This window comes from Artibeus jamaicensis, unplaced genomic scaffold (genome assembly GCF_021234435.1).
Source record: "Artibeus jamaicensis isolate MK-2021 breed Jamaican fruit bat unplaced genomic scaffold, CSHL_Jam_final contig_1998, whole genome shotgun sequence".
In the NCBI taxonomy this organism is placed as follows: Eukaryota; Metazoa; Chordata; class Mammalia; order Chiroptera; family Phyllostomidae; genus Artibeus; species Artibeus jamaicensis.
In genome coordinates, this window is record NW_026521407.1 from 12,061,133 (window position 1) to 12,088,853 (window position 27,721).

Sequence of the window (27,721 nt, forward strand, 5' to 3'; positions counted from 1 at the left end):
ATGCTGCAGGAGAAGGGCCTGTCCGAGAGCGAGGAGGCCTTCCGGGCCCCGGGCCCAGCGCTCGGCGAGGCCAACGCCGCCAGCGCCCCCGAGCCCGCGCTGGCCGCGCCGGGCCTCAGTGGGGCCGCGCTGGGCAGTCCCCCGGGTCCCGGGGCGGACGCCGCTACCTCTGCCACCGCGGAGCAGGTAGGTGCGCGCCGGCCGCGTCGGGTAGAGGTCAGGCGGTGGTCTGTCTGCGGGTGTGTGTCAGTCTGTCAGTCCGCCCCACTGCGGGCAGGGCTCGCTTCCCGGGGCACCTGGCTGCGCCCTGAGCAGGCCGTCCGTTGATGCTCCCCCGGCAGGGGCTCGCGCGCTCTGCCTTTCCACTGGGACCCCCTGGGCGACCCTGGGACAGGTGGGGGAGGGGAGGGAGCCCAGACGGAGTCCGGTTCCTGAGACCCGAGAGGCCGGGGGTCAGCGCCTGGGACTGGGCGGGAAGAACGGCCCCGACGGGCCCAGCGTGTGCGGGAGCCACTGCGGGGCTCGGAGGCCGCGGGCCTTCCCCGGGAAGGTCACGGTGATAACCCGAGGGTGACAGTGAACGGAAGGCGCTGTGCGCGCGCGCCTTCGGCCTGTGCGGGTCTGGCCGAGGAGGTGGCCCCCTCTGGGTCCGCGCACCTGCAGCCGGCCTGTGGCGATGTCCGCCCGTGGAAAGTTCGTGTGTGTGCGCAAGTGGGTCATCTGCCCCGCACGGGCAGTTTACCTGTCCGCTGCCGCCCGTCTGCAGGTGCAGCTCCGAGGGAGGGGCCTCCGCTGCCGATCACATGCTTTAAACACTCACCCACGATACGGGATAATTTCTCGAAACGAAATCTTGAGGTGTGGGCTTCCGGGACTGGCAGTGTTTTCGCACAGTTCCTTGGGCCCGTGTTCTCCGTTCTGAGGGCGCCGCTGGGGCCGCTGGGGTCGCGGGCCAGGCGACACAAGTCCCCCTCCCTCCCTCCCTAGACCATCGAGAACATCAAGGTGGGCCTGCACGAGAAAGAGCTCTGGAAGAAGTTCCACGAGGCGGGCACGGAGATGATCATCACCAAGGCGGGCAGGTCAGCTCTGGGAGATACGCTGGGAGGGGGAAGGTGGGAGGGAGCGGTGGAGGTCCCCAGGGGTACACTTAGCGCTCTTCTGGGCCTCCGGCCTGGTGGGGTAGCTGCCGGAGGTCCCTCCACCGCTCCGGCCTTAGTGCCCAGACAGGACTTGGGACTGGGTCTCTGAAACCCACAGAAGGCCACCCTGCTGGGGGCGCTGGGGAGGAAGGAGCAGAGGGGCAGCGCTAGGTAAATGAATGCAAATAAAAATCTCCATGCTGGGGGTCCGGGCTAGGGCAGTTTTGGCCCCCTGGGGGGTGGCTTTGCCCTCCTCCTCTTGGGGACCTGTGGGAGTGTCTCAGGATTGCGTTGACTGGGGACCTGGAGATACCCCTCAGCAAATGGAGGAAGGGGACAGGGTCCTGTTTTCCCTTTTCCATAACGTGTGGTGGGCAGGGGGGACCTCCAGTCCCTGGTCCCACCAGAGTGCCGCTTTCCACTGCCAGCCCCCCCCTTCAGTCAAGGGGAAGGCACCGTTGGGCCCTGTGTGTGCTGTTTGGGGAGCCGCTCTCGGGTGGCTGCCAGAGAGGGATGATTTATAAAGTGGAAACATCTTTAAAATGCACTGGTGTCTGTGGGAGAGAACCGGGAGGAGAGGGCGAGGGGAGGACGCTGCCGGAGAGAACGGCTGCCGCCGGGAGTCTGGGTGGGGCAGCGGGACGGCTCGGGGAGCGGTCATCAGGTGAAGGGGGGGGCTGCAGAAAGAGACCCCCTTCCCCGCACTCCCTCCCGACCCAGTCCACCTCCTGCACGTACTCACACTTGGTTTTGATCCCTGGGGGACAGGTTGGGTGTGAAACTGTCCCTTGGCCTGGCTGTGGGCCCACCACTGGGTTTTCTGAGGGCTGAGACGGTGAAGCATCAGGGGCCAGGGCTCTGGAGTCGGGCAGCAGGGGCTTCAGTCCCAGCTCAGCTGCTTCCATCTGGGCAGCCCTCGGGCGAGGGTCTCTGCCCCTCCTCGTCCCCAGCTGTAAAATAGTAGGTCCTTCTTCATCCTCTTGTATGTAAAGCACTTAGCACACCTCCTGCACATGTAAGCATGCAATAAATGCTAGCTGTAACATGAATATAACAAATGCTAATAATATTAATCATGGTTCAGAGAAACGTCTGGCATCCATTCAGCATTTCTCTCCCTACTTTTTACAGAACTCTGTTGAACTGCTTAGGCTCTTCAGAGGGAATGGAAAGCTGGTGGCCTGCCGTGGAGGGGTGCTGTGGTCCTTCCCCTCTGCTCACTGGCCAGCCTCGGGAGGTCTCCTTTGTTTCGTTGTGGGTGGGGGGTCTGGGCACGTGGCTGCCCTCCTGCCTAAATCAGGGCAGCGGTCAGGGCCCCCAGGGCCTCGAGGGCCTCTGTCAGGAGACGGAGCAGTTAGATGTCAGGGCCTGAGCCTGCTGCATTTGGGACGTGGGGAGGAGGGTGCATTGGGGGGGCCTGCCAGAGGGTGCCACGGGGTGGTCGTTGAAGACAGTGGGGTGGGGGGCAGGCAGCACAAGCCCTCCCTTTTCCCAGCGACCTGCCCTTGGCCAAGCGCTAAACTTCCTGTGGCTCAGTGGTTTCGGGTAAGACGGGGGTGGTGCCTGCTGTCCCTTCTTTCTGCGCAACCGGGGGACTCAATCCAGGGACCCACTGCAAACTGTTGAGTGGATTACAGGTGTGAAGGGGTGGGATTTATTTTTTGCAACTGCCATGTAGGATGGAAGGAAAGGAGACAGAGAAAGCTCCAGAACTTCCATTTTTAGGCAGCAGAAATAACCTCGTCTCTAGAAAATAAATGGCCAGCATGCTCTTTGGGCAAGCTTGGCCTCTGCCATTTTAAACAAAAGACATTTGTGACTTTTCTCAGTGGGGTCTCCTACATCTGCTTGGGTCCTCCTCGCTCCCTCCCCCAGCCCACACTCACACACACACACTCACACTAGCGTGCACCCTTGCAGAGGGGACTGGCTGCAGGCACACTTCTGTGCCTGATCCTAGCGGAGGCTTAGAGGTGGCTCTCAGGGAATGATGGTATGATTTAAAAATGGCGGTGATGATGTTGGCCAGTCGTGAGTTCCTCACAGTCCTTTCTCTGGCAGGAGGTTTTCCTTGCACCAGGTCAACTCTTTAAGGAAGTCACTCGCTTCAACCCCTTCCCCCACAGTTCTCATAGACCCTTTTCCCTCCCGCGCGTAGCTGCCCACTGACTTCAGAGACCACTTTCACTGCTCCGGTGCCTTCCTCCCTCATTGCCTCCCTCCCGCCGGCAGCCTCAGGAGCCAGCTTGCTTTGCTTGCTTGGGCTGTGGCTCTTCAACCTCCTGCCCAGGGCCCCTCCCGGTTCTCTTCTTTGTGTCTCTACCAGTCCCTTCCTGGGACACTTCCATCTCTCAGTAAATGGCCTGGACCTTTCTCCTAAACCTTGACTCACAGATTCCTAGACTGTTACAGCTGGACGTAAACCCTGCCCCAGGGAAGGAAAGGCACTTGGCTCTTGTACATAGAAGCCGGGTTAAGGCAGTTACCAGGTCTACACCAGCCAAGCAGATACCCGCCCCCCCAGAACAAAGCCCCAACTTTGAGACATTTCCTTGATCGCCTACTTCAGGGTCAGCGCAGTGTTTTGAATGGGGGTTGCTGCCCTGCCCTGGAGCTGGTTGGGGGTGTGACCACTGCCGTCTGGCTGATGGCAGGGCAGGTCTTGGAGAAGAGGGAGCAGAAGGCTCTCAAGCCAGTTTGAGCCCTTGGGTCACAAGCCTCTTGCCTGAAGCCCTGGAAGGTCTGCAGGCCCAAGGAGTGAGTTTGAATTCTCAAACAATTTGATCTGGTGAATAAAACGCCGACCACCACGTGACCCATCAGTTTCTGGATGCCCAGGAGCCCCCGATGCCCAGTAGAAGGGGCGGCCAGACCCCTCCGCAGCCAGTCTCTGCCCCACTCAGGCCCCTGTGCCCAGAAGGCTTGGGCTGCGGGTGGCAGAGAGCAGACCTCTTCCTCTGCCTCCTTCCATTCCCGCCGAGCTTGATGTATGTGAGGAGCCCCATTTTCTCCCAAACACAGATAAAAGTGAGCTCCACAAAAATTTAAATATAAGCCTCCCCAAAATGAAAATTCCCTGAGCGTCTGGCTGCTCGACTCCTAGGTCACGGTTGTACCACCAGATAAATCTCCACTATCGGCCTTCACAGCCTGTTGAGTTCAATGTTGCTGGTGTTCGTGACAGTGAATTTGCGTTTGAAAAATGAACTACCGATGAGAACTCCTGTTGAACCTGTATTGTTTGTTATTCTGAGGCAAGGACTTGGCCTGGCTTAATCCGGGGCTTCAAAGCCAATTGCCCTGGCTCTGTATACAGAGCGTCAGCGCTCGGTGGCGTGGGTGATAAGAGAAGTAAGGGCTGAAGACACTGGGAAAGTGCACTGGGGAGAGAGTGCTTTGATCTCTTTTTAAAGTATTTTCTGAAAGCAAAAGTCTATCAGAAGGAAATGTCTTTTAAAAAAAATCTAAGAGAAACAACTGACCTTCCAAAACAGCATCCATTCCACACGCCCTTGCTCCTGCCCTCCTCCCCCACCCCCAGGGAAAGTATGTCTTCAAAATGCTTTAGTGAATTAGAAAACTGTGTGTGTGCGTAAAGTGGAAATAAATTACATAGCTGTGTTACTGCTTTCAGAAACCGTCCAGCTACAGAAGACTCGGTCCCACAGCAGCCCCCGGCTCAGCCTGGGTGCTGGGCCCTGGCCTCTTCCCAAGTCACCCAGAATGCTTCCCCAGGACCCCCGGGCAGTGGGCATGGAAAGGCGGGTGGGTTTTCTGTGGACCCCCGACCTTTTGCCTGCAGCCTGCTCCTTTCAAACTCTGGGCTCCAGGGTGAGTGTGTGTGTATTAATATATATATAAAAATTTTAATGCCAATTTTATTGAAGTGGAACATTCCTGCAGAAAAGCGAACAATTCTTAATTGTACAGCTCTGTAGACTTTCACAGAGCGAACACACACCCAGATAAAGAAACGGAGCAGTACCAGCCCCCAGCAGCCCCCGCGTGCGCGCTCCTAGTCGCCCCTCCCCCACCTCGGTCCAGACTTCGCCTTTCAACCTGAGTTTGCGCCTACATTTATGGGAAGGCCCATAGAGCGGGTCCCGGGCTCCCCGACCCCCACCCCCCACCCAGGAAGTGGGGGCTGCGGTGGTTTGGGCCTTGGGGACCCCGCCAGGTGGGGAAGGTGGCGGGTCTCCGAGGGCCACCACTCCCTGCCCCCCGCCCCGCGGGACTGGCGGGCAGCGAGGCGGCCCGTGCCCCGAATTGGCGTCTCTCTGGGCCCAGCTGTGACCGTCCTGTTCCCGCTCAGCAGCAAGGCTGCGTGTACGGATTCGTTGCCAAAATCGAAATGCCCCAAAACGGTTTCTCCGCGCCCGTCGAAGGAAGCTTATCTTAGCAGTTCATTCTAAAACCATTTCCGAGGATGGAGATAACGGCTCCAGCCCCGCGCCCTTTCAGAGCCTGTGTCTGGGTCGGAGGGGGGGCCGCGCGCTTTCATCTCTTCCCCGGGCCCCCGGGGCGGGCGGCGTGTTTATTCCCCCGGCGGGGCCGTTTCCGCGGGTGCCGGGGCGTCCGGGAGCCCGGGGCGGGGGCAGGACCCGAGGGGAGCGCGGAGAGGGCGCCAGGGGCGCGTGGAAGGGCGCGGAGGGGCCCGGGCGGAGGACGGAGGCCGCAGAGACGGCCGGGGGGGGGGGCGCTGAGCGTGGGCGCGCCCCCCCCGCGCGTGGGACAGGCGAGCCGGGTCTTCGCGTGCAGCGCGCGGTCGGGCCGCGTGGGATACGGGCTGCTCAGGGCCAGCGCCTCCCGGCCTGACCCGCCCTCCTCCCACTGAAGCGGCAGTTCTGCCATAGGTGTCGGTTTTCAGGTGCAGTTTATGCCCGTCCTAAATCACAGAAACAACAGGCGCCGCGCCGCACCACTTCGTCTGCTGCAGAGGCGAGGACCGGTGCAGAGCAGGGTGGGCCCGGGCGGTCAGAGCTCCCCAGCCCCGCGCTGCCTCTGTGGCTCCGCGCGCGCCCACCTGCTGGGGGCCCCCTTCCAGCCTCGGGCTCCCCCTCCGGCCGGTTCTGGAGCCTCTGGGTGGGCGGAGCGCGCGTTTCACCGTCGCACTCAGCCTTGTCCCCACGGGGCAGGCAGCCTTTCATCCCCCTGGAGCCCCCTGGGGGGGAAACGACTGTGCCCAGGGTCCCCACAGGGCCTGTGCTCCAAAGCCCAGAGGCAGTCGGGCCGGCGGAGCTGTTTCCACCGAGGTGCGGAGCTCACTGCGCCCCGAAGAGCCTTTTGAGGACTTTTCAACGCCCGGTGCAGACCAGACAGCTCACCGCCCTCCCAGCTTCCGGGGGCGGCTGCCCGGTGGGACCGAGGGCGGGGTGGCACCTTCCTCCCCGGCCCCCACTTCCCCGAACCTCCCAGACACCGTTATCAGTCAGCAGTCCGTCTGCGGGCAGTGTCCGGGAGAAGCCGAGTCCCAGGCCACCAGCCCTCCTCGGAGGGCTCCGCACTGGCTCCTCGCTGGCCTTCCGGGCCAGGCCTCCGAGCTGCCGGGAGGAGCCGGGGCGCGGAGGACAGGACCCCCGTCCCCGCGAGGCCGCCGAGCTCGGGCAGAATATGGAAGTGGCAGCGAGCCACAGTCTTCGGCCGGTGTGGACACTGGCCTGGCGGGAGCCTCTCTGCCCTCTGCTGCCGCCACCCAGAGTGACTGCAGGACAAGGGGGCCACGGTCGGCACCGGGACCGGGCACAGCCCCATTTTGTGGCCGCGTCTGTGGCAGCTACAAAATGGTGGCCTGGGAAGGACAGGATTCTTGGCCCTCCCCCAGGGAGGGGGAGGTGAGGCAGCTGCCGCCTTCGCTCTCCAGCTCCAGGCCCACCGGGGAGCGGCTGGGCCAGGAACCAGGGTGGTGCAGGCTCCAGCTGTGCCCCCGGGCCAGGCGGGGGGCTGGCGAGCAGGAGGCAGGCCTGGGTTCCTGAACCCTCTCACTCCCCCGTTCCCGGGGAGGGGGACATTTGAAAATGCTTTCAATTGACATCTGAGACAAATTCTTCCACACGGTTTATAAGTCCCTAGACGTGCAGCCAGCGCTGCCCTCCTCCCTCCAGGCACGCACGCGTGCCCGCACGCGCTCCACCTCGCACACTGGGTCGCAGGCACTTGTGCACGCACGTGGTCACAGCCTCCCACTTCCCGGCCGCCGCAGTGCGGTCCCGTCTTTCCCTCCAGCCAGAGCGAGGGCGACAGACGAGGCAGGGCGGCCCGGACTGGAGCCCGGAACCCCTCCCCCACCCCTCCGCCTCAGGGTCCTGCCCGGGGCTTGCTGTAGGGTCCACCAGCTTATGGAAGTCTTGATCCCTTCCGGAGGCCTTGCCCTGTGCAGGTAAGTGGGTACCTGTGTTGACAAAATGGGGGGCTCCCATCGTCTGGTTCAGGTGTCTGGGACAGCTTCTCTGGAGGGTCCCGGTACTGTGTCTCAGCTGGTGAGAGGCAGACCGCCCGGTGGCCGTCCTGCAGCGGGCTGGCCTGGCACTCTCCCGGTTCAGGGGGCTCGGTTCTGGAGGCCCTCCGTGTCTGTCTCGGTGGGGGGGGCCACTTTTGTCTGAGATCATCTCTGGGCCATGGGGGTGTGTGAGGAGGATAGTGGAAAAGTTCTGTCTGCCCCTCCGGGGAAGTCCAGGGCCAGGACCTGCTGAGCAGGGGAGGGAGCGGTGCCTGCCCAGGTGTGTGTGGCTGCTGTTGAATGTGCGCGCGTGCTGAGGGGTCCGGGAGGCTCTTCTCTGGAATACTCTTCGAGCCTCAGGGTCCTGGGCAGTCTTAGGGACTGTCAAAAGACAGACAAAACTTTCTGTCTTTTGGTGAACCCATTTTCACAGAGGTAGGTCGCCCCACTGGCTTGTGGAGAAGAGCGCAGTGGGTCCGTGCTCATAGTCCTACGTGGGTTCATTTAATCCGCACAGCAGCCCATGAGATACGAGGTAATCTCTGCGTTTCAGAGATGGGGAAACCGAGGCACAGAGCGAGCTGCCCTCAGCCCCCAGCTGTCCGTGGTGGGGCCGGCTGCGAGCCTCGGCACAGTGGTCCTAGAATCCATGCTCTGCTCCAGGAGCCCCCTGGTGGGACTGCCCCTGGAACCCGGCAGCATGGGCAGGCCGGTCCGGGCATCCACAGAGACACACAGCTCCGCTGAGCCCTCCGAAGGAATGCAGAGATTCCCGGCAGTGCTCTCCTTTCCCTGCACATTGGTTTAAGGGTCCCCAGAGACAGGACCCAGAAGAGACCCGTCATTGGTTAATGGAAGCGGCTGACAGGGACTTCCAGGTCTTCTACTCTGGTTCCCCACAGTGGCATCCCAGAATGTTACCTGTCGGGGACTGGTGAGGGACAGGAGGGAAACCGAGGTGGACAGCTTGGTGTTGACATCCTCTCTCAGGGTCCTGACCAGGGTCTCTAAGCGTTAGCTGCTTGCAGCCACTAGATCTAAATCTTAGGGAATGCGGTGGGGGAGGGAGGAGTCAGTTTGGGAAACTAGGTAAACCCTCCTCCTAGACAGACTGACTGACAGCGGCAGGGGCTCAGAGAGAGGCTAGTGCATCCTTCTCCTTGTGTGGGGAGAGGCTGGGGCCGGAGAGGGACGGGACTCACACAAGATTCTGACGGAGCCTGAGACCTGTTGCTATAGGGCCGTGCTCCTGAGAGCTTCCTGCCCCCTCCCCCTGCCATCTCTGCTGGTGCTCTGTCCATGCCTCCACCTTACCCTTTGGCTTCCCCCAGGAGGATGTTCCCCAGCTACAAGGTCAAAGTCACAGGCATGAACCCCAAGACCAAATATATCCTGCTGATTGACATCGTCCCTGCGGATGACCACCGCTACAAGTTCTGTGACAACAAATGGTAAGAACCTGGGTCCCTGTGTCCCCTGCCTTTCCTCCACTGCCCTTGCCACCTGCCACACCCATGGCCACCTGATGTTTGCTGCAGGGACTCACCAGAGAGTCTGAGCCCAGACCCACGGCCTGGGGAACTGGGCTGCAGAGGCTGTGGGGTCAGCAAATGCCCGTACACCTGGGCTGGGCCTGGGGTGGAAAATGGGCTGCAGTGCTTGGTGGGTTTCGGGGGCCTGTGCTCCCCCGGCAGCCGTGGACACGCCGGGTTGGTGGCCATGCTGTGGGGTGACAGATGAACATCAACCTGGGCCGTGCTGCCTGGGGAGGGAGACAGAGCCATTTCTCTGTGGGCGGGGGGGCTGGGGGCATGTAGCCGCCTGCGCTGTGGCATCTCCTGTTTCCCTCTCGCTTCCTCTTTTTCCGGCTGCAGAGGGTGTCCACCAGCCAGAGTCGGGGGCTGCTGCCCCGGGGGATGGCTGATGGGACCCTTTGGCAAAGGGCTGAGAGATACAGGTGGGTTGAAGGGCAAAACCAAACCGGCCTGGGACAATAAACACTGGGCTCCATTTCCTGGGGCCACCTCCCAGTGGCCTGTCCCCAGGGCCCAGGACAGCGCCCAAGGAGAGAGAGGGACCGAAAGGATCAGCAGCTCCGGGGTGGGGCTCCACAGAGGGCGGTTTGTGGGGCCAGCAGAGACTGGGCGGACGGGGTCCCCAGGTTCTGCCAGAGGCCGCGTTGCCATTTCTTCTCCCCAGGCTGGGCCAGCAGGCAGAGCGGGCTCTGGCTGAGGGGCAGCTACCCGTTGGTTTCTCTGGGGGCAAGAAACCCAAAAGGTGTCTAGGCCCCCTGAGAAGCTCCCTCCAAATAAGATCATTTACAACATTTTAAAATCGTCTATATAACACGCAAAACAGTGGTGCCTGCATCTCCCCACAGGACGTTTGTGGTTCACCGCGTTCCTTCCAGCAGACGACGATGTTTCTCTGTGACCCCCCCTTTTCCTTCTTTCTCTCTTCTGCCCCTCACGGCTACGCCCCAAATCCTAAATGGTGGGTGTAACAGGACCAGCAGGGGTTTTCCCCTTCGGGTCGGGGGGGATTTGTTCTCAGAGAGTGGACGGGGCTCTGGGCTTCCCAGACCCCAGGAGACCAACTGCTTCGGCCGATTGCTCTGTTGGCAGGATGGTGGCAGGGAAGGCTGAGCCCGCCATGCCTGGACGGCTCTACGTCCACCCGGATTCTCCTGCCACTGGGACCCACTGGATGCGGCAGCTGGTCTCCTTCCAGAAGCTGAAGCTGACAAACAACCACCTAGACCCCTTTGGCCACGTAAGAACAGGCCTCAAAGGCCAGTACTGGGGTGCACCACGGATGGATGGGTGCAGTGAGGTCTGGAGAATCCAGTATGGGGATCCAGCTCCAGGCTTTGGCACTTGCCAAGCCAGTCTGTGGCAAGGAGCACGAGGTCCCACGCCCACAGCTGTACCTTCCTCCCCTTAATGCTTACTGGCTGGGTGATTTGGGGCAAGTTTCTCAGCCTTTTTTTTGGAGCCTTAGTTTCCTTGTCTAGAAAGTGAAGATAACCCTGTGTGCTTTTTTCATGGTTGTGAGAACTCAATGGGAGAACATGCACGAAGCACCCTGTATATAGGAGGCTCTAAATAAATGCCAACTGTGACCATGATGACAATGATGACGGGTGACACCTCTCAGCCTCAGCTTCTCCAGACTTGGCCTTGCTGGAGCATGAGACAAGTCAACTTTCTTGAGAAAGAGTCATGGTGAGGCTAAAGCCTCTCTCTGGCGTGTTCGGCGGCTCGGCCTGGCCGCTGCCGGCCCTGTGGAAGGGCAAGTCGTGCCCTGGCCCCAAGTCAGCTCCTTCCTGGCCTTGCTGGGACCCGGCTCTCGCCAGAGAGGTCCCGAAGCCCCGTGGATGCTGCTGCTGCTGCGACGCCCCATTCAGGCTGCTGAAGCTTATTCTTTTGCCATCTGGCCCTGGCAGGCCCACAAAAGCTTTTTATGTGGAAATTTTTAGCTCAAAGTATGTGGGGCCAATTGAAGCCTGAGGACCTAGTATTATCTGCCAGGGCACAGCCGTACCCCTCTCGCTGCCCATGGTTCCCCTGGAAGGGTGGGGTGGGGTGGGGGGCACGGGTGCACTGGAGGCTCCCAGACGCAGTTCCCAGGGCTGCACGCTCAGCACTCAGGTTGTGCACGGTGCTGGGGGAAGCAGGGTGCCGGTGTGCAGGTGAGTACGTGCCTCTTTGATGCCTCAGCTCTGTCTCTGGGGATGTGCAGGCAAAGCAGAATTCTGTGAACCACAGCTCTCCGTGGAGAATGCCACCAGGGCTGCATTTCTGGTGGGCTTGTATGTGACTAGCAAGGAGCTCTTAGTTCTGCTTTTCCCGGAGCCTGTTCAGTTCTCCTCCGTGTCGGTGAACTATCAATAATCGTCTGGAGAATGCTTAGTTAACATACTTCCTGACTGACTACTTATCTGTTATTCGAGCAGCACGGGTTTCTCCCAGGCAGGGCCGGCAGGTGCGTTGGGTGTGTGGCAGAGACATTCAGGTGTGCGTGGTGCCATGTGCTTGGGCAGCCCCAGCCTGTCGTAGGGGCGGAGACAAGCCACCAGTCCAGCAGGAGGGCCAGCCAAACCCCGCCTCCTGAGCACAGGGCCTTGTCACTGAGGGGAGAGGCGTCTTCCAGGTCTTCCTGGGGACCATCCTGGCTGAGACCCTGCGCCCAGCCAGTGCCTCTCAGGTCTCCTTCTGTGAGCACGATGACGATGATGATGGGTGACACCTCTCAGCTTGGCTAGGCTGTGACGGAAGCAGGGAACCTAGCTGACAGGCACAACTCTACTCACAGCTGCACACACACAGACCCCAGGGAGAGTCCCCCGGGGTGAGCACAGAACTCGGCAGGAGCTGAACGTTTGGGTGAGTGGCTAGCGGACCCAGGGATCAGAGGTCTGGTGAGAATTCTGGGTACACAGCTCACCACGATGAGCTGTGTCCCCAGTTGCAGAGATGCCTCAAAGGACTGCTCTGCCTCCCTGACTCTCTGCAGAAGGTGGCAGGTGAGGTGGTCAGGTGACTGGGGAGCTGGGCTTTTTAGGAGTGGGAGAGAGACCTGCCTTGGTAGCCCAGTAGTAGGCTTTCCCAGCTTGGCTTGCCTCTTTGGTGGCTCTACTGGGGTCCATGAGGGTTTGCACTAAGCCTGCATGTAGTCTTGGGTCTGGGCCAGTGGGGCTGCTCAGTGGGTTAGTGATGTCGGGGGAGCCCCTGGCTGCAGTTGCCATGCCTGCCTGGGGCTCACCTCCCCTTGGCAATAGGGACGTTCCTCGTACTAACTCGGCTTCCTCTCCAGAGGGCTGGGGTGCAGGGCACCTCCCTGCTCCATCATCCCCACATTTCTGGAGCGTGCACAGCTTATTGGTTGTAATGCCCTCTGTGAGGGGCAGCGCTCAGGGAGATATCAGCCCCAGCACTCTTTCAGCGTCCACACGCATCTTTCTGTGCACAGGGCTTGTGCGGTTTGGAGCCCCACTGGAGAAGGAGCAGCCTTTGGCCAGGAGACAGGGGCTGTGCGGATGGGCTAACTTCCTTCACTTAGCAGGGCGTGGTGGCCCACTTGGACCTTGGCTCCTGGGTTGGTGCCCACGAGAGTGGTGAGTGCTCCAGGTCGCCCTTCCTGGCTTCTCAGTGCAGGAGCCCGGGACAGCGCCATCTCACACTGTAAACTGACCCCTAACAAGCCCTTCCTTCTGCACAGCTCACCTCCAAATTCTCTGTTTTCCCCAGGAGCTTCTAAACCTCAAGTAACTCTGTCTGGCCAGATGGACTTGGGGCTTTTCTCACAGCATCTCAGGGGCTCAGTGGAGCGGTCGCCTCTCATTGGCAGCCTTCTCCCAGCAGAAGGGTCTGGGGTTTGGGTGAGGGCTGGGGCCCGGCCACCTGTCCTACACGGAAGGCAGGGGCTCCCGAATAGGGACCCCTCAGCCCACATGGCCACATGTTCTGACTGGGCTCTGACTAGAGAGCATCTTGTAGGTTTTTGCTGTGAGTCTGGGAAAGACCTCTGTTCTTGAGGGGTAGGTGGTCCAGGGTATGATCCCTGGGTGCTGGGTGCTGGGAGCAAAGCCCAAGGCCGAGGGCAGGCAGGCAGCAGAGGCAGACAGGGTCAGGGGGCTAGGGCGGGACCGAGATGCTTCTGTACAGCTGCAGTTCAGCCCTACGTCGGCGGCTCTGCTGGCTGTGTCGCTGTGCGCCAAGTGGGTAGGTAGGTAGTTCCTGAGCCACAAGGCCGTGTGGTGGAAAGGGGAGGTGCTTCCAGACGTAGAGAAGGGCCCCCCGCCCCCCTGCGGTAGGGCCTGCGTGCTACGGCGGGACAGCAGGACGCGGTCTTCCTTTTCTTGTCTCAAGAATCCCAGATCCATGAGGAGGAAGGTCAGTTTATGATTTCTGATATGAATTTGACTTTCAAGTCTGTTCCAGAGGCTGAGTTCATCCTGGGCTGGGGGTGTGGGCGGCGATTGCTTGGCCACAGGGGAGCGTGCGCACAGTGTCCTCTAAGTGCCACTTCCTCCTCTTCACCACCTGTGTTTCTCCTGAACTTGGGACCCAGGCTCCATGCCACTTCTTCGGGGACACAGGTCAGGGTCCCCAGTATAGGCTGTCAGAACTTCATGTACCTTTTTGTCCCAGTACTTACCACAGTTGCAGGTTTATACTTTGTTTTGAGATTTGGTTTTGAATAGGAAATACATCCACCTGGTTTAAAAATGAACCAATGAATAAATAAACACGCCTCCAATGAGCTGTCTTCCCCCTGCCCCAGGTTCCCCACCTCCCTCGTTTCTTCAGTTCCAGCCACAAGTGACCGATGTCACTAATGCTTCAAAAAGCCTTTGTTTTTGCAGACACAAGCCGAATCCAGAATCTCACATCCCTTCTCTTAGACACAGGCGGTACCATACCACAAACACCTTTTGGCACCTTGCTTGGTCAACCTAGTACATGTATCGTGGAGATGGGTCCATTCACATGCAGCGTCCGCATCCCTTTTCCCACAGCCGTGTGGAATTCCATCGCGTGTTTGTTCCATGAACTACGCAGCTGGATTGAAGGACCTCGGTGTTTTCCTGTATTTTGTGCTCTTTTGATTGAGCCGGTGCGTGGGGCATGGTAAACCTGTGCCGAGAACAGCTGTGCGGTAATGTGCTCGTGGGAAGGCTGTTTGGATTGGCCGTTCGTAACTGCCCTCAGGTGGAGTCACCCTGGTGGATATTCCCGCCAACGCCCCCCAGCGCGGTGGGAGAGAAAAGTTTTGGGTGTCTGCCAGTGGGATGGGTGAAATGTGGGTATCGGTTTTAGTTTTAATTTGTATGTTTTTATTTTGAGCGAGAATAGGCATCTTTTTAATGTGTATTTTCTCTTCTGTGAGCTGCCGTCCTTACCCTTGGCTCATTTTTCTCTTCAGTGTTTGGTCCCGTATTAATTCCAGGAGTGCCTATCAATTAGGAGGTTTTTGCCCCATCTGTGGGAGGAGTCGCACACGTGTTTTCCCCTTTTGTTGTTTGTCTTTGGAGTTTGCCTACTGTGGTATTTCTACGCAGAAGTTTTGTGTTGACTGGATTGGTCTTTTCCTTACCGATTCTGCATTGTGAGTGATTGAAAGCCCTTATCCACTCCTTACTTATAAGGGCATTTTCTCCTGTTTTCTTTTAGTGTTTTATGGATTTATTTTTACATTTAAACCATTGATTCTTTTGGAATTTATTCTGGCATCGTTTGACATGAGGTGTGAATCCAACTTTTTTATTGTTTTCTGGACGGCTCTAGAGAGCCGTCCGGCTGCCCCAACACCAGCCTTGCGGGAGTGCACTTGCCTCTCGGGTCTGGAGGCCGGGTGGCCGGAGACTAAGCCCCAGTCGCACCTGCGTCTGTTTGTGTGCCAGCGCCTTAACGGCGGAGGCTTCACGACAGGGTTGAGTGCCCGGCAGGCCTGGCCGTTCCCTCCTGTTGCTCTTTTGCGGTTTTCTGGGCTAGACTTGCATTTTTGTTTGTTTGCTTTTTCATGTGAACTTTAGAGTAAGCTTGCAGTGTGGAGAATGAAGCTTATTTTAATTTTATTTTTATATTTTATTTTTATTTAAAAATATTTTATTTATTTTTAGAGAGAGGGGATGGGAAGGAGAAAGAGTGGGAGAGAAACATCAATGTGTGGTTGCCTCTCACACGCCCTCTACTGGGGAACTGGCCTGCAACCCAGGTGTGTGCCCTGACTGGGAATCAAACCAGTGACCCTTTTCTTCACAGGCCTGTGCTCAATCCACTGAGTTACACCAGCCAGGGGTAGTTTTATATTTTTATATTTATGGGGCAATGCTGGTGAGTGACATTGTATGAAGTTCAATTGCATGGGGTTCAAGTGTATGAGGCTTGTAATACCACCTCTGTACCTCCGCTGTGTCTGCTCTCCTGTCCTCACACGTCTGGCCCCTGTGGCCCCCTCGATCTCTCCCCTTCCCCGTCATTTTATTAGGATCACTATAAATGATACATTTACTTAGGGAGATCGGGAGGAATGCCTTGCTCTTCATCGAAGTCAGCTTTTTGCCCTCCAAAGGCGCCCTTGAGTTTTCTTCCTAAGGTCCTACCCCTTTCTTGTTCGGTTTTTCATCTCGTCTCGATGATAAATGCAGACTTCCTTCCACTGCACTTTCTCACTACTAATTTTTGCTTGATTTGTGTGCCTTCCCACTAGATAGGAAACCATGAGGCGTTTATTTTATTATTTTATTTTTTAAAATTTTTTTTATTGATTATGCTGTTACAGTTGTTCTATTCCCCCCTTCATTCCCCTCCACCCTACCCCCCATCCCCACCATTACCCCCCCTTTCGTTTATGACCATGTGTTTCAATTCCTTTAGATTCTATATTTCCCATGCTATTCTTGCCCCCATCTATTTTCTATCTACTGTCTATGCTACTTATTTTCTGTACATTCTCCCCCCTTCTCCTCCTCCCACTCCCCTGTTGCTAACCCTCCTTGAGATCTTCATTTCTATGTTTCCACTCCTGATCTAGCTGTCCTTTTAGTTTGCTTTCGTTTTAGGTGTGGTTGTTAATAACTGTGAGTTTGTTGTCCTTTCACTGTTCATGTTTCTTTAACTTCTTTTTCTTAGATAAGTCCCTTTAACATTTCATATAATAAGGGCTTGGTGATGATGAACTCCTTGAATTTGATCTTATCTGAGAAGCACTTTATCTGTCCTTCCATTCTAAATGAAAGTTTTGCTGGATAGAGCAATCTTGGTTGTAGGTCTTTAGATTTCATGACTTGGAATACCTCTTTCCAGCCCCTTCTTGCCTGTAAGGTCTCTTTTGAGAAATCCGCTGACAGTCTGATGGGGACTCCTTTGTAGGTGACTGTCCCCTTAGCTCTTGCTGCTTCTAGGATTCTCTCCTTCATTTTAATTTTGGCTAATGTAATTATGATGTGCCTTGGTGTGTTCCTTCTTGGTTCCAACTTCTTTGGGACCCTCTGAGCTTCCTGGATTTCCTGGAAGTCTATTTCCTTTGCCAGATTGGGGAAATTCTCCTTTATTATTTGTTCAAATAAGTTTTCCACTGGTGGCTGTTCCTTTCCCCCTTCTGGTACCCCTATAATTCAGATGTTGGAGCGTTTAAAGATGTCCTGGAGGTTCCTAAGACTCTCCTCATTTCTTTGAATTCTTGCTTCTTGACTCTTTTCTGTTTGGCCATTATTTTCTTCCTTCTGGTCCACTCCCTTGATTTGAGTCCCAGTTTCCTTTTCATTGCTATTGGTGTCCTGTGCAATTCCATTCATTTCAATTAGTTTCGCCTTCATATATTTGTCTAATTTGTCAGTATAATCAACCAGTTCTGTGAGGATCCTGATGACTAGTGTTTTAAACTGTGCGTCTGAGAGTTTTGTTATTTCTTCATCGCTTAGATTTATAGGCTCTGGGGCTTTGAGATCTTGCGACATTTTTGGTCTGTTCGGGCCCTTTAAGTGTGAGAAGCGGTGCCTTGGACTCCCAAGTTGCTGGGTTGTGACGCTGTATGTGGGGGCGTGGTCAGAGTGGGGAAATGGCGACCCCCTCTGCTGTTTCTCACGGCTGGGTGAGGATTAGCGTCTTAGGTGGTTCACCTGGGCTGGGCCACTCAGAGTCGCTGGGTTATGACGCTACATGTGGAGGTGGGGTCAGAGCAGGGAAATGGCGGCGCCCTCCACTGCCACCCGCCGCGGGGACCGGGCCGGTCCAACTGCCCACTCCCTCGCCCGTCCGCCCGCGCACAAATGTGCGACCCCAGTCAACACGCAGCACCGCTCCTCCGCTGTCTCCCCCGAGGTCGCTCGCCTGGTGGCTCGCTCGGTCGCTCACTAGGTCCAACCCTGCGCCTGGATTCCGCGCGTATGGATTCCGCGCGCCTGAGTCCGTCCGACCGAGTTCTCCTGTGCAATCCCGCTTCACCAGCCGCTGGTTTCGCCCCTTACCGGTCAGGCTGAAGAATTTGTTGTTAACGGACTTCCAAAAAGTTCAATTTTCCGTGTTCTGGCTGTGTTTTCTGTTGCTAATATTTAGTTGTCTCTAAACTTGGTTGTGTGAGGAGGCACGGCACATCCACCTATGCCTCCATCTTGGCGGAAGTCCCATGAGGTGTTTATTTAATTTATTTTAATGACATGTATTGGGCTAACCCTGGTGAATACTGCTGTATGAGTTTCAGGTGTAATCACCCTGATGTCCTCATGCCTGGCTGTGTCTGGCAAAAAGTGGGATCTGGTCGGTGGGGAGTGAGTGGACAGGGGGTGGTATTTAGACAGGGGGGTACTTCCTCCACCAGGGGCTGGTGTCCCCCCGAAGCTGCTCTTGTTAACGTGCCAGTAGGGACCCGGAGCTGTAGATCTCCCTCTTTGCCTCTTTTCTCCCCTATCTGCTGAGCCCTGACAACACGCCATGCCCTTGCCGGTGGTTTGGGGAGGTGCAGGCGCCCCACGCGCCTCCACGCCAGGCCCCCTGCTCACCAGCCGCGTACAGATAGGAGCTCAGGCTTGGAAATTAGTGCCGGTCCTGGCTCTGCCTCCCTCCGGCGGCCTGAGGCTGGGCAAAGGCCTGCAGGTCGGAGCCTCAGCACCGCCCCCGGTCTGTGACAGTGGGGCCAACGAGGACGCCTGCTTTACTTGGGTGTTGTAAATCATCCTGAACCGGGAGGTCTTGTCGGACCCTCAGCACAGCGCCGGGCACGCAGGGCATGTTTAGTGAACATTTCTGGGCCCCTGGGTTGCTGCCCTGGAAGTGATTCCCAACCTCGGAGATGACCCTTGAACAACACCGTTTGAACTGCGTGGGTCCACTGAGAACAAAGTTCGTCTGTAAGTGGGTCTGCACAGTTCACACCGTGTTGCCCAGAGGTCATCTGCAGTTGCCGAGCTCGTCCTTGGGAGCAGCGTGTACTCTCTCGGAGGCCATTGGAATCTCCTGGGGATCCTGTCTCCCACCAGCTGCATGTCCCTGGGCAAGTCACGCTCCCACCGCAGGCCTCCTGGTCCCGATTTGGACTAGAGTGAGCTCCGAGGTCTGCCTCTCCGTGCCCCAGTGCTCTGTGTGTCTAACGCAGATGAATCCGGGCCCGCTGGCCCAGCGTGCCGTGGTGATCTCCCGAGGAGATGGATGTTTGGCGCTATCGCAGTTGTTAAAACCTAACAGGCTTCTGAACCGGAGCCAGAACATAATGAATCCCATTTCTATAAAACGGCGGTGATGACGAGCCCAGCCGTGGCGTGGGGTTTGTTGGCATGGAGGCTCATTTGGCCCCCTGTCCTCTGCAACAAACCCGAAAGTGAGACTCTGGCAAAGTCGTTCCATGTGACGCCTGGGGAGCTTCCGAGTAAAGCCAGGGGCGTGAGTCTCGCGGCCGGTTTCCCTTTCTCTCGGGCTCCGGTTTATACTCGTGTTGGTGCCATGTGGGGGGGAGGGCTTCCTTCCACACACCTGTGCAGGTCCCAGGCTGTCGGGGCCAGGAGGGTGTCTGGGACCACTCAGTCGAAGGCCTCACTTTACAGAGGGGGCCCCAAAGACCGGAGGGGAAGAGCTTTGCTGAAGCCTTGCAGCTGGTGAGCAGAGACCCACAGACGCTTCTAAGCGCTTCTCTGTGGCTGGGGCTGCACCCCCCCCTCCCCCAGCTCGTACCTGCCCCGCAGGCCCGGCAGCAGCCCTCTTCCCAGCTTCCCCCAGCCTGTCCGCTTCCCTTCCCTGGAAGGTATGTTTGACAGCCAAGGACTTTGTCTGACGGGCTAAGTAGATTGGCCTTTATCCCAAGGGGCAAGCGGGGACCCTCCAAGGTGGCATTATGACTAGAAGGCATTTATTGAGCCCTAAGAGCCGGCAGAAGGGGGGGGGCATGGGAAGCGAGAGCAGGAAGTGCAAAGGGCCCCTGCGGTCTTCCTGGATGGACCTCAGGGTTCGGCAGGGGAGCGTCCTGACCAGCTGTGCCCCAGGGGACAGGGAGCGGACGCAGCTGGAGACGGGGAGGAGGCTGTTCTGAAACCCAGGGAGAGACCGCGGGGTCTGAACCGGGGCTGCGGAGCAGGACCGGGGAGGCCTCTGTTTTACAGAGGGAGTCACAGGACTTGGTGACTAGTGATCGGACCTAGAGGTGGGTGACTGTGAGGGAAAAAGGAGTTGACAATGTCCAGGCTCTGGCTTGACTCTTCCAGACTGTAACTGCCCAGGTGGCAGAGGAGCAGGGTGGCGGCTGCCATTGGTCCTAAGGTGTCCCTGAGGGGTGGCACAGCTTCACCATGCAGCTGCCTGTGGTGTGTCTTTGGGTTCTGTCCCCCCATGGTCCATGTTCTCCCCAGGGGTCCCTCCCTAGGGGAGCTGGGTGACCGGGGCTAGTCCCATGTGCCCGGGAGCATGTGAGCACTCCCGGAAAGATGTCTGTGCACACGCTTCATCACTATTCTTGACCTGAAAAATGCCTTAGGTTGTCTTGCCTCTAGTGAACAAAGGGAGACAAGAGGGGTGGATACAGAGTTGGTGGCCCTGGCCCAGGTCTCGTCATTCCTCTGTCCCTGCTGTGCCCTCACTAGTTCCTGTTTTGGGAAAGGGGCCTGGAGTTACCAAAGGGATGAAAGATATGGTTCCTTTTCTTGAGGAGTTTATGGTTTCATTGAAGGGACAAGAAGAAATAAGAAGTCACTAGGAAGCAGAACCACAGCCTAGCGACCATACACCAGAAGTTTCAGCACTGGGAGTTTGGAGCAGGCCCTAGTAATCTGGGAAGGCTTCCTGGAGGAGCCGATAGGCCTTGAAGGCGAGGGAGAGTGGAAAAGGAAGGTAAAACAGCAGAGGGGACTGCATGTGCAGAGATGCTGAGGTAGGAATCGGGGGATTCCTGGGGGCAGCTGGACTGGGTTGCTAGGTCTTCCGGGATCTCAGGTCCTTCGTTAGCTCCTGCAGCTTGGGAGGACAGAGTAGGGGTGACAGAGTAACTTAAAGGGACTGGGAGGTGTTTCCCAAGACCCAGCTCCTCTCCCTAGGGGACCTTTCCCAGCCTCCTGGAGAGGGATGTCCATTGAGCCCCCCGCCGACCCCAAAGGACTTGTGTCTTTCAGTCTCACCCTGAGTTTCTTATCTGGTGGCCCCCTGGGCAGTGGCTCTCCAGCTGCAGGACCTGCTTTGGAACGCTCGGTAATTGCCCCAAGAGCGTCCAGAGGTTTGTCACTGAGGGCTAAGGGGTAGTGGCCAGTGTAGAAGGCAGAAAAGCTAGTTCCTACTGGACAGAGCTACTCAGCCAAACCAAGGGACCCAGGGAGGGCAGAGCCCAGCTGCTGGCCCCGCACCGTCCTCGGCTGAACCTTCCCTCTGGGCTGCCCCTGGCCCCAGGGTGTGGTGAGGGCAGAGCCTTCCCGGACCAAGGCTTCTGTGCAGGCTTTCCACGGAAGAGCTTGCTCTGGCCCTTCCCTCGGCACTCTGGTCACTCAGAGGTTAAATCTTTCACTAAGTTTCAGCACCAGGCCTGCTTCCTGGGAACCTGGGTGGGTGGGAGCCAGCAGGGCCAGCCCAGCCTGGTGGCCAGGACTGGAGCGAAAGAGTTAACAAAAGCGGCAGTGCTGATAAAATGCCCCAAATTCCTGGTCCCGACTCCAATGGGGAGTGCGTCTGGCAAATGTCAGCGATAAAAAATACATTTTAATGGCACCTGATGTAGCCGCTACCGTGGGGCGCAGTTGAATGAGGCGGGTCTGGGGCAGCCACTACCCTGTGTTACTCCCTGGGCTCCGGGGCCACGCCCCCCGGCTCCTCCCCGGCCTCAGCAATCAGGGTGACCCACCTCCCCAGCCCCAAGCATCCTCAAGGGCCCGTGGGTGCCCAGGGCCTCCGGCCTTCTCTGGCATTACTTTAGGAACTTGGCTCACCTCCTACCTTGCTACCTTGAACTCTAGCCCTGGAGGGAGCTTCCCTCTGGGTCAGGATGCAGCTGAGTCTCCCAGCACCCTCAGCAGGCCTCTGTGAGTGCGGACAATAAGCGAACAAAGGAGTGACTAGATGACAAAGGTCAGCCAGCAAGCAACGTTTTCCTCAGATCCCCCCCCCCCCCGCTCCCCCTCCCCCATTCCACAGGCTCCTGGGCTGGGAAGCTGCTTTTCTTGCTAACAACTGTGAGGAGGGGCTGAGCCCCCGCAGTGGGCATTTCCAGGGAGGACAGGCTACGCTACATGTGAGCAGCGGGGAGGGGGGTCAGCGGGGTTCAGGGGAGAAGCAGAAGAAAAGCGGGAGAAGCCAGGGGAAAAGTCTGCCTGGAGGGGTGAACCTGAGGGAGGTAAGTTATGTTATCACGATCCCATTTTGCAACTACAGATGCTGAGGCTTTGAGATGTCCAGTGACTTCTCTTAGGTTGCACCCTGGACTTCTACTTGTGACTCCGAGTTCCCCCTCGAACATTGTGCTGAGTTCACTGGGGGCTTTGAATTAAGTTCTCCACAGCCCCAGGGCAGCAACCTGTCACCTTGGCGGGTCCTGAGGGTGGCCACCCAGGGGCTGGGTCGGGGTCCAGGGGCTTGGCTCTGCAGGTGGGAACTTATGACCTTTCTGGGCTCAGGCCCTGCAGCCTGGGCTCTCAGGAGATGAGAGCCAGTTTGGGCCAGCTGAAAGAGGCCCAGGGTCAGACAGAGGGCGGCGGACCTGGAGCTCAGAATGAGACCCTTCTCTTCCAGATCATCCTCAACTCCATGCACAAGTACCAGCCGCGGTTGCACATCGTGAAGGCTGATGAGAACAATGCTTTTGGCTCCAAAAACACAGCCTTCTGCACCCACGTGTTCCCAGAGACTTCCTTCATCTCTGTGACCTCCTACCAGAATCACAAGGTACAGCTGTGGTCCCCACAGGCTCCCCCACCCGCTGGACACCACGTGGCATTTCTGCTGACATTACAGAGAAGAAGCTCTGGAGGCAGTGAGGCTGAGGCAGGCTCAGCGCAGGGACCTGACAACCTGCCCTGAGAGCAGTGAGACATCGCAAGTGGGCAGGAAGGGGGACTAGACTCCTCCACCTCTGGTGCAGAGTAGTTACGGCCTCCATATGGGGGGCTGGATGAAGTTGGCAACCGTAAAAGCTTGGGCCTGGAGCTTTCCCCAGTGGCTCGAGTGCTAGGACCCTTGGTCTCCAATGTCTCTCCCTGCTGGGATTCAAGGGTTGCATTCTGGGCCTGCAGAGAGATGGGGGTGGGTACATGGGGAGAGGGGACCCCGTGCACTGTCCACTGTGTGGGAACGGGAGGACCGACCCCCCCCGCAGGCCCTTCCCGAGTGCTGCTCAGAAGGCCCGGGGCGTCCTGGCTGCCTCCGCTGCTCTCTCTCCTCTGCCCACCTCTCCGTGGCCTCTGCCTTTGCCGTGCTACCCTTTCCAGTGCTTTTCACACGTGCACACTGGGACTGGTGAGGTGGACAGGGGTCACTGCAGAAGGACCACAGGCTGTGGTGGGTTTTAGGCAGAGAGTGACAGAGTCAGATCTGCATTTAGAGTGGTCTCTCAGAACCTGATGTGGCAGTTGCACTGAACAGGGGTGACGAGGACAGGAAGCTGTCACAGGCTCCCAGGAGAGGGTGATGCGGGACTAAAGCCAGGAGCATGGGGAGAGCTGAAGGCAGACTTAGAGGGTCTGTGGCAAGGAGGGTGGATAAGAGCCAGTGACGAGATGTCAATGGTGAGGCCGAGGAGGACCCAGCGAGACTCCTGGCCGGCCCAGGTCTGGGGCATGTGACTTCCCCAGCCCTCGCTGTGTGTTCAGACTGTGCCTGGGGCGGGGGATGAGGGCCAGAAGCCAGCCCGGCCCTCTACCCCAGCAACCCTGCTGTGCGTCCTCTCCTGACAGATCACACAGCTGAAAATTGAGAACAACCCTTTTGCCAAGGGATTCCGGGGCAGTGACGACAATGACCTGCGTGTGGCCCGGCTGCAGAGGTGGGCTTCCCGGCTGGGGTGGGGTGGGCAGACTGGGTTCTTGTGCCTGGAGTCCGTAACCCTCACAGCACCTTGGCCCTTTCCCTCTGTCCCTCTGCCTGCTCCAGCAAAGAGTACCCTGTGATCTCCAAAAGCATCATGAGGCAGAGGCTTGTCTCCACTCAGCTCTCGGCCAAGCCCGACGTCAGCCCCCTGCACGGCCCCCACCAGGCGCTCCAGCACTACCAGTATGAGAACGGCGCCCACATGCAGTTTGCCGCAGCGGAGCCACAGGACCTTCCTCTCAACGCCTTCCCGGCCCAGAGGGACTCCAGCCTCTTCTATCACTGCCTGAAAAGACGAGGTAGCTCTCTCCTGGCCTAGAGGCCCTAGAGGGTCAGGGGAGGGGTGCAGCTCTCCTCACGGAAACTCCCCACTGCTCATGGAACGTGCTTGATTGCACACCCGTGTGCGTGTGTATACAGGCACACACACGCACACGCACCTAGTTCCTTGTGTGGCCCAGGAGAGCAAGCTTGAAAGGACAGGGACCACAGCCAGGCTCAGGGCAGGGATCTTGGGTCTGGCTTTTAATGCAGCCTTTGGAAGCCTCACAGACAGCATGTGGCTTGGGTGTCCCCAGGCCGTTTCCCACCGCAGTTCAGGTGCAGCTGCGCAGCCAGCGCTGGGAGCCCTGCACGGGGCGGGCTCTGCCCCTGAGCATGGGAGGAGGCTGAGAGGTCAGAGTCCAGCATCATTTGCCAAAGCAACCTCAGTCCTAAAACAGGGATAAGCTAGAGACATGATGACAGGCTCCCACTCGTCACACCAGGACCTGCGAAGGCTTCCCGAGAGCTGAACGAGCTGCTGTGGGTGGGGGTGGGCTGCGGGTCTGGCTGCCGGCAGCCGCGCCGTCTCAGTCCAGCCGGCTTCTCAGTAAAGGAGAGGCACCCTGAGGGCCAGAACAAAAGTCTGCTGCACTCTGGGGCTGGGTCTTGGTTTCCTCGGCTATAAGACAGGCATGTGATTCCACTGGGAGACTCCATGGGGTCTGAAATTCTCCTGGCAATGAGTTTGGGGACTTCCCTTGCAATCCATAATATTCCCTCAGCCCAGCTCCCAGCCCGGCAGAGCTCTGAGCATCCCCTGTACCCATTAGAACCAATGATCGAGATTGCAGTTGGCGAACGGTGGCCTGTGGATAAATTTGTTTTGGCCTGTGAGCCACACGAAATGGTTTTTATATTTTTAAATAGTTGAAAAAATCAAAAGACTATTTCATGATATGTGAACATTATATAAAATACAAATTTTAGTATTCATAACAAAAGACATTGAGACACAGCCGTACATGTTTTTTTACCCGTTGCCTGCGGTGCTGTCCTGTGACGGCCACAGAGCCGGGCGGAAGAAGTCCTCACGAGGCACCAGCTGTAACCAGTGAGACCCCAGGCTAGTCGATACGAACAAGAGTTAAGTTCCTGCCGCATATTTCTGGTCACAGAAACATCACTACCCTTCTAAACGAAGACCCCAAACCCTTCAATATTAAACTTTGAAATAAATTAAACTATACATACATTTAAAAAAGATTAATTTACAGAGGTCAGATAGTGGTTTTCTAATCCACCAACTCCAGTTCAGAGTGGTAGACAGCGCCCATCTTGGTGGCTCGGGGTGCAAGGTGGAGCCGCCCCGGACAGGGAGCCCTCCCATCACAGGGCCAGGCACCCCCCACCCGCACTTCACCTCACGCACTGGTCCTAGGACCTGGGGGAACCAGAGCACTGGGGAAAACCCGTGTAGACGTGCAGAGAAGGAGCAAACTCCACACAGACGGTGGCCCTGGCCCAGAGTTGTTTTTTCCCTCATCAACATTATAATGATGTTGAGCGAAACAACTGTATTCAGAGACCTAATGCAGTTGCGACAGATTCCATATGGCCCCCAAAGCCTAAAATATTTACTCTCTGGGCCTTTATAGAAAAAGTTTGCTCACTCTTGGCCTAGAGTGACTGGGGCACTTTCCCAGTTCAAGAGCTTAGTGTTCTTGAGAGAAAGGAGGACTTTGGAGAGATGGAGAGGGGGGATGAGTGAGGGATGATTGAGAGGGCGGGGTAGGAGCGAGGGAGCGGCAAGTTCCTCCCTATCAGGGAAGATGCCTCCAAAGGGGGCAGAGGTGAGCACAGACCCCCAAACCTGGCCACTCCCCCAGGCTGTCCTGCACTGTGTGTGTGCACAGCTCCCAGGACAAATCCCTAGAGAAGACAGAGGGTGCTGAGCCAAAAGGAGCCCCTGGACAAGTGTTCTTAAGTCTGCTGAGTGAGCTGCTGCCCAAGTCCCGGGGCCTGGGGCATCCCTGGGTACCGGGGGGTGGGGGGAGGATGTGCCGCTCCAGGTAGTCCAGCCCTCATGGATGGGGCCATGGACAAACGCACACACGTGGTTTGGGGCAGCGGCTGTTCTCTATCCCCAGACTATTAGCTTAGGCTCAAAAGTACAAGTCACCTTTTACTTATTATCAGCTCCATTTCTTAATTTTGTAAACAGTGTTACTATTGGACTCTGTGATTAACAATTTGATGGGACTTCCTTGAACATGTGTAGGGTTCCCTTCTTCCGAAAGCAACAGGGACGTGTCTACAGGTAGCTTTGGCTGGCTACGGCCTTCCTGGGGGCAGAGGCTAGAGGCAGAAATATTGCGGCTTTCATTTTCTGGCTAATTCAGACGGATGTGGCCTCTGGGCTTGGTTTAGTCTGGAAATTGTCTCTACTTTCCTTGGCCAGAAGTGGGCCCAGTATAAGATGCCAGCACACATTAAGGCCTCTTCCCATCCCCAAGAGTCAAGGCAAAGGATCAAAGCTGTGTGCCTCCTGGCCAAACACATCGCTCAGTGTCCAGTGACGCAGTGTCCCCCGTGGCCTGTGAGCAAGGTCCATAATCTTACCGTTTCTTGGCTGCTGCCACCTTGTAGAAGCTGTGACTGGTTAAGATGGTTTGGGGACTGCCATGGGGCAAGGGTGGGCCCGAGTGACAAAGGTAGGCTGCCCTGGCACCCGGCCCGGTGCTCTGATTTCGGGCCGATGGGGAAAGGCCCTTCCTGAAGGTTTCTTTGTCTCCCAGCAGACAGTGCCCGCCACCTGGACTTGCCCTGCAAGCGCTCCTATCTGGAAGCTCCCTCTGCAGTGGGGGAGGATCATTACTTCCGGTCTCCGCCTCCCTACGACCAACAGATGCTGAGCCCCTCCTACTGCAGTGAGGTGACCCCAAGAGAAGCCTGTATGTACTCAGGTTCCGGGCCCGAGATTGCCGGGGTGTCTGGGGTGGACGACTTGCCCCCACCCCCGCTGAGCTGTAACATGTGGACGTCGGTCTCCCCGTACACGAGCTACAGCGTGCAGACCATGGAGACCGTGCCCTACCAGTCCTTCCCCACGCACTTCACCGCCACCACTATGATGCCTCGGCTGCCTGCCATCTCCGCTCAGAGCTCCCAGCCACCTGGAAACACCCACTTCAGTGTCTACAATCAGCTCTCACAGACTCAGGTCCGAGAGCGGGGGCCCGCGGCCCCCTTCCCGAGGGAACGCGGCCTCCCCACCGTGTGCGAGAGGAAGCCGCCCTCTCCGCACCTGAACGCTGCCAGCGAGTTTCTCTATTCTCAGAGCTTCTCCTTATCCCGGGAAGCTTCCCTACAGTATCATTCAGGAATGGGGACTGTGGAGAACTGGACTGATGGATGACTCCCACGTCCCCCCCGACAGCCCCAGGACCATGTCAATCCAGTATTAGCCTCTGTGGGTGGCCTGCACTACCAAGAAACACAGGAAGGTATTTTAAAGGGTGGGGTGTGTGCGTGTGTGTGCGCGTGCATGCACTGGGGAGCCTCAACCTTCTGCCGCACGTGTGAGGTCACGACAAGGCAGAAAATGCAGTGGCGTAAGAAGTGCTTTTGGCTGCAGGACCGGCGTCCATTGCTATCTGACATCTCTTGAACGTGCCCATGGGTGGGGTGAAAGGGGGCAGTTCGTGTGAGTTATTTAGAGATTTTTATAATATAATACTGACTTACTCAGGGCCAGGTGGTGAGGTCTGCCCCACAAGGACAGTTTCGGGGGGACTCTCACTGCCAGGGTGGGAAGGCTCTCTGCACACCGCAGAGCTCCTGGCCATGGTTTTGTGAGCGGAGCCGAGAACCCTGTCGGGAGCCGAGCT

At 57.6% G+C, this 27,721-nt stretch overlaps 1 protein-coding gene across 2 annotated transcripts; it reads left to right on the forward strand.

The window, feature by feature from the left end:
* Positions 1–27,721, forward strand: TBX4 (T-box transcription factor 4). Of its 2 annotated transcripts, none has more exons than XM_037163720.2 (8): positions 1–186; positions 988–1,082; positions 8,910–9,029; positions 10,203–10,350; positions 22,278–22,430; positions 23,438–23,526; positions 23,634–23,869; positions 26,630–27,721. In XM_037163720.2, exons 1-8 carry the CDS (start codon positions 1–3, stop codon positions 27,247–27,249), a joined length of 1,647 nt encoding a protein of 548 aa, XP_037019615.2. In that variant the 3' UTR covers positions 27,250–27,721. The 2 variants fall into 2 exon arrangements, with proteins under 2 accessions (XP_037019615.2, XP_037019616.2); XM_037163721.2 differs by having other exon boundaries at positions 26,633–27,721.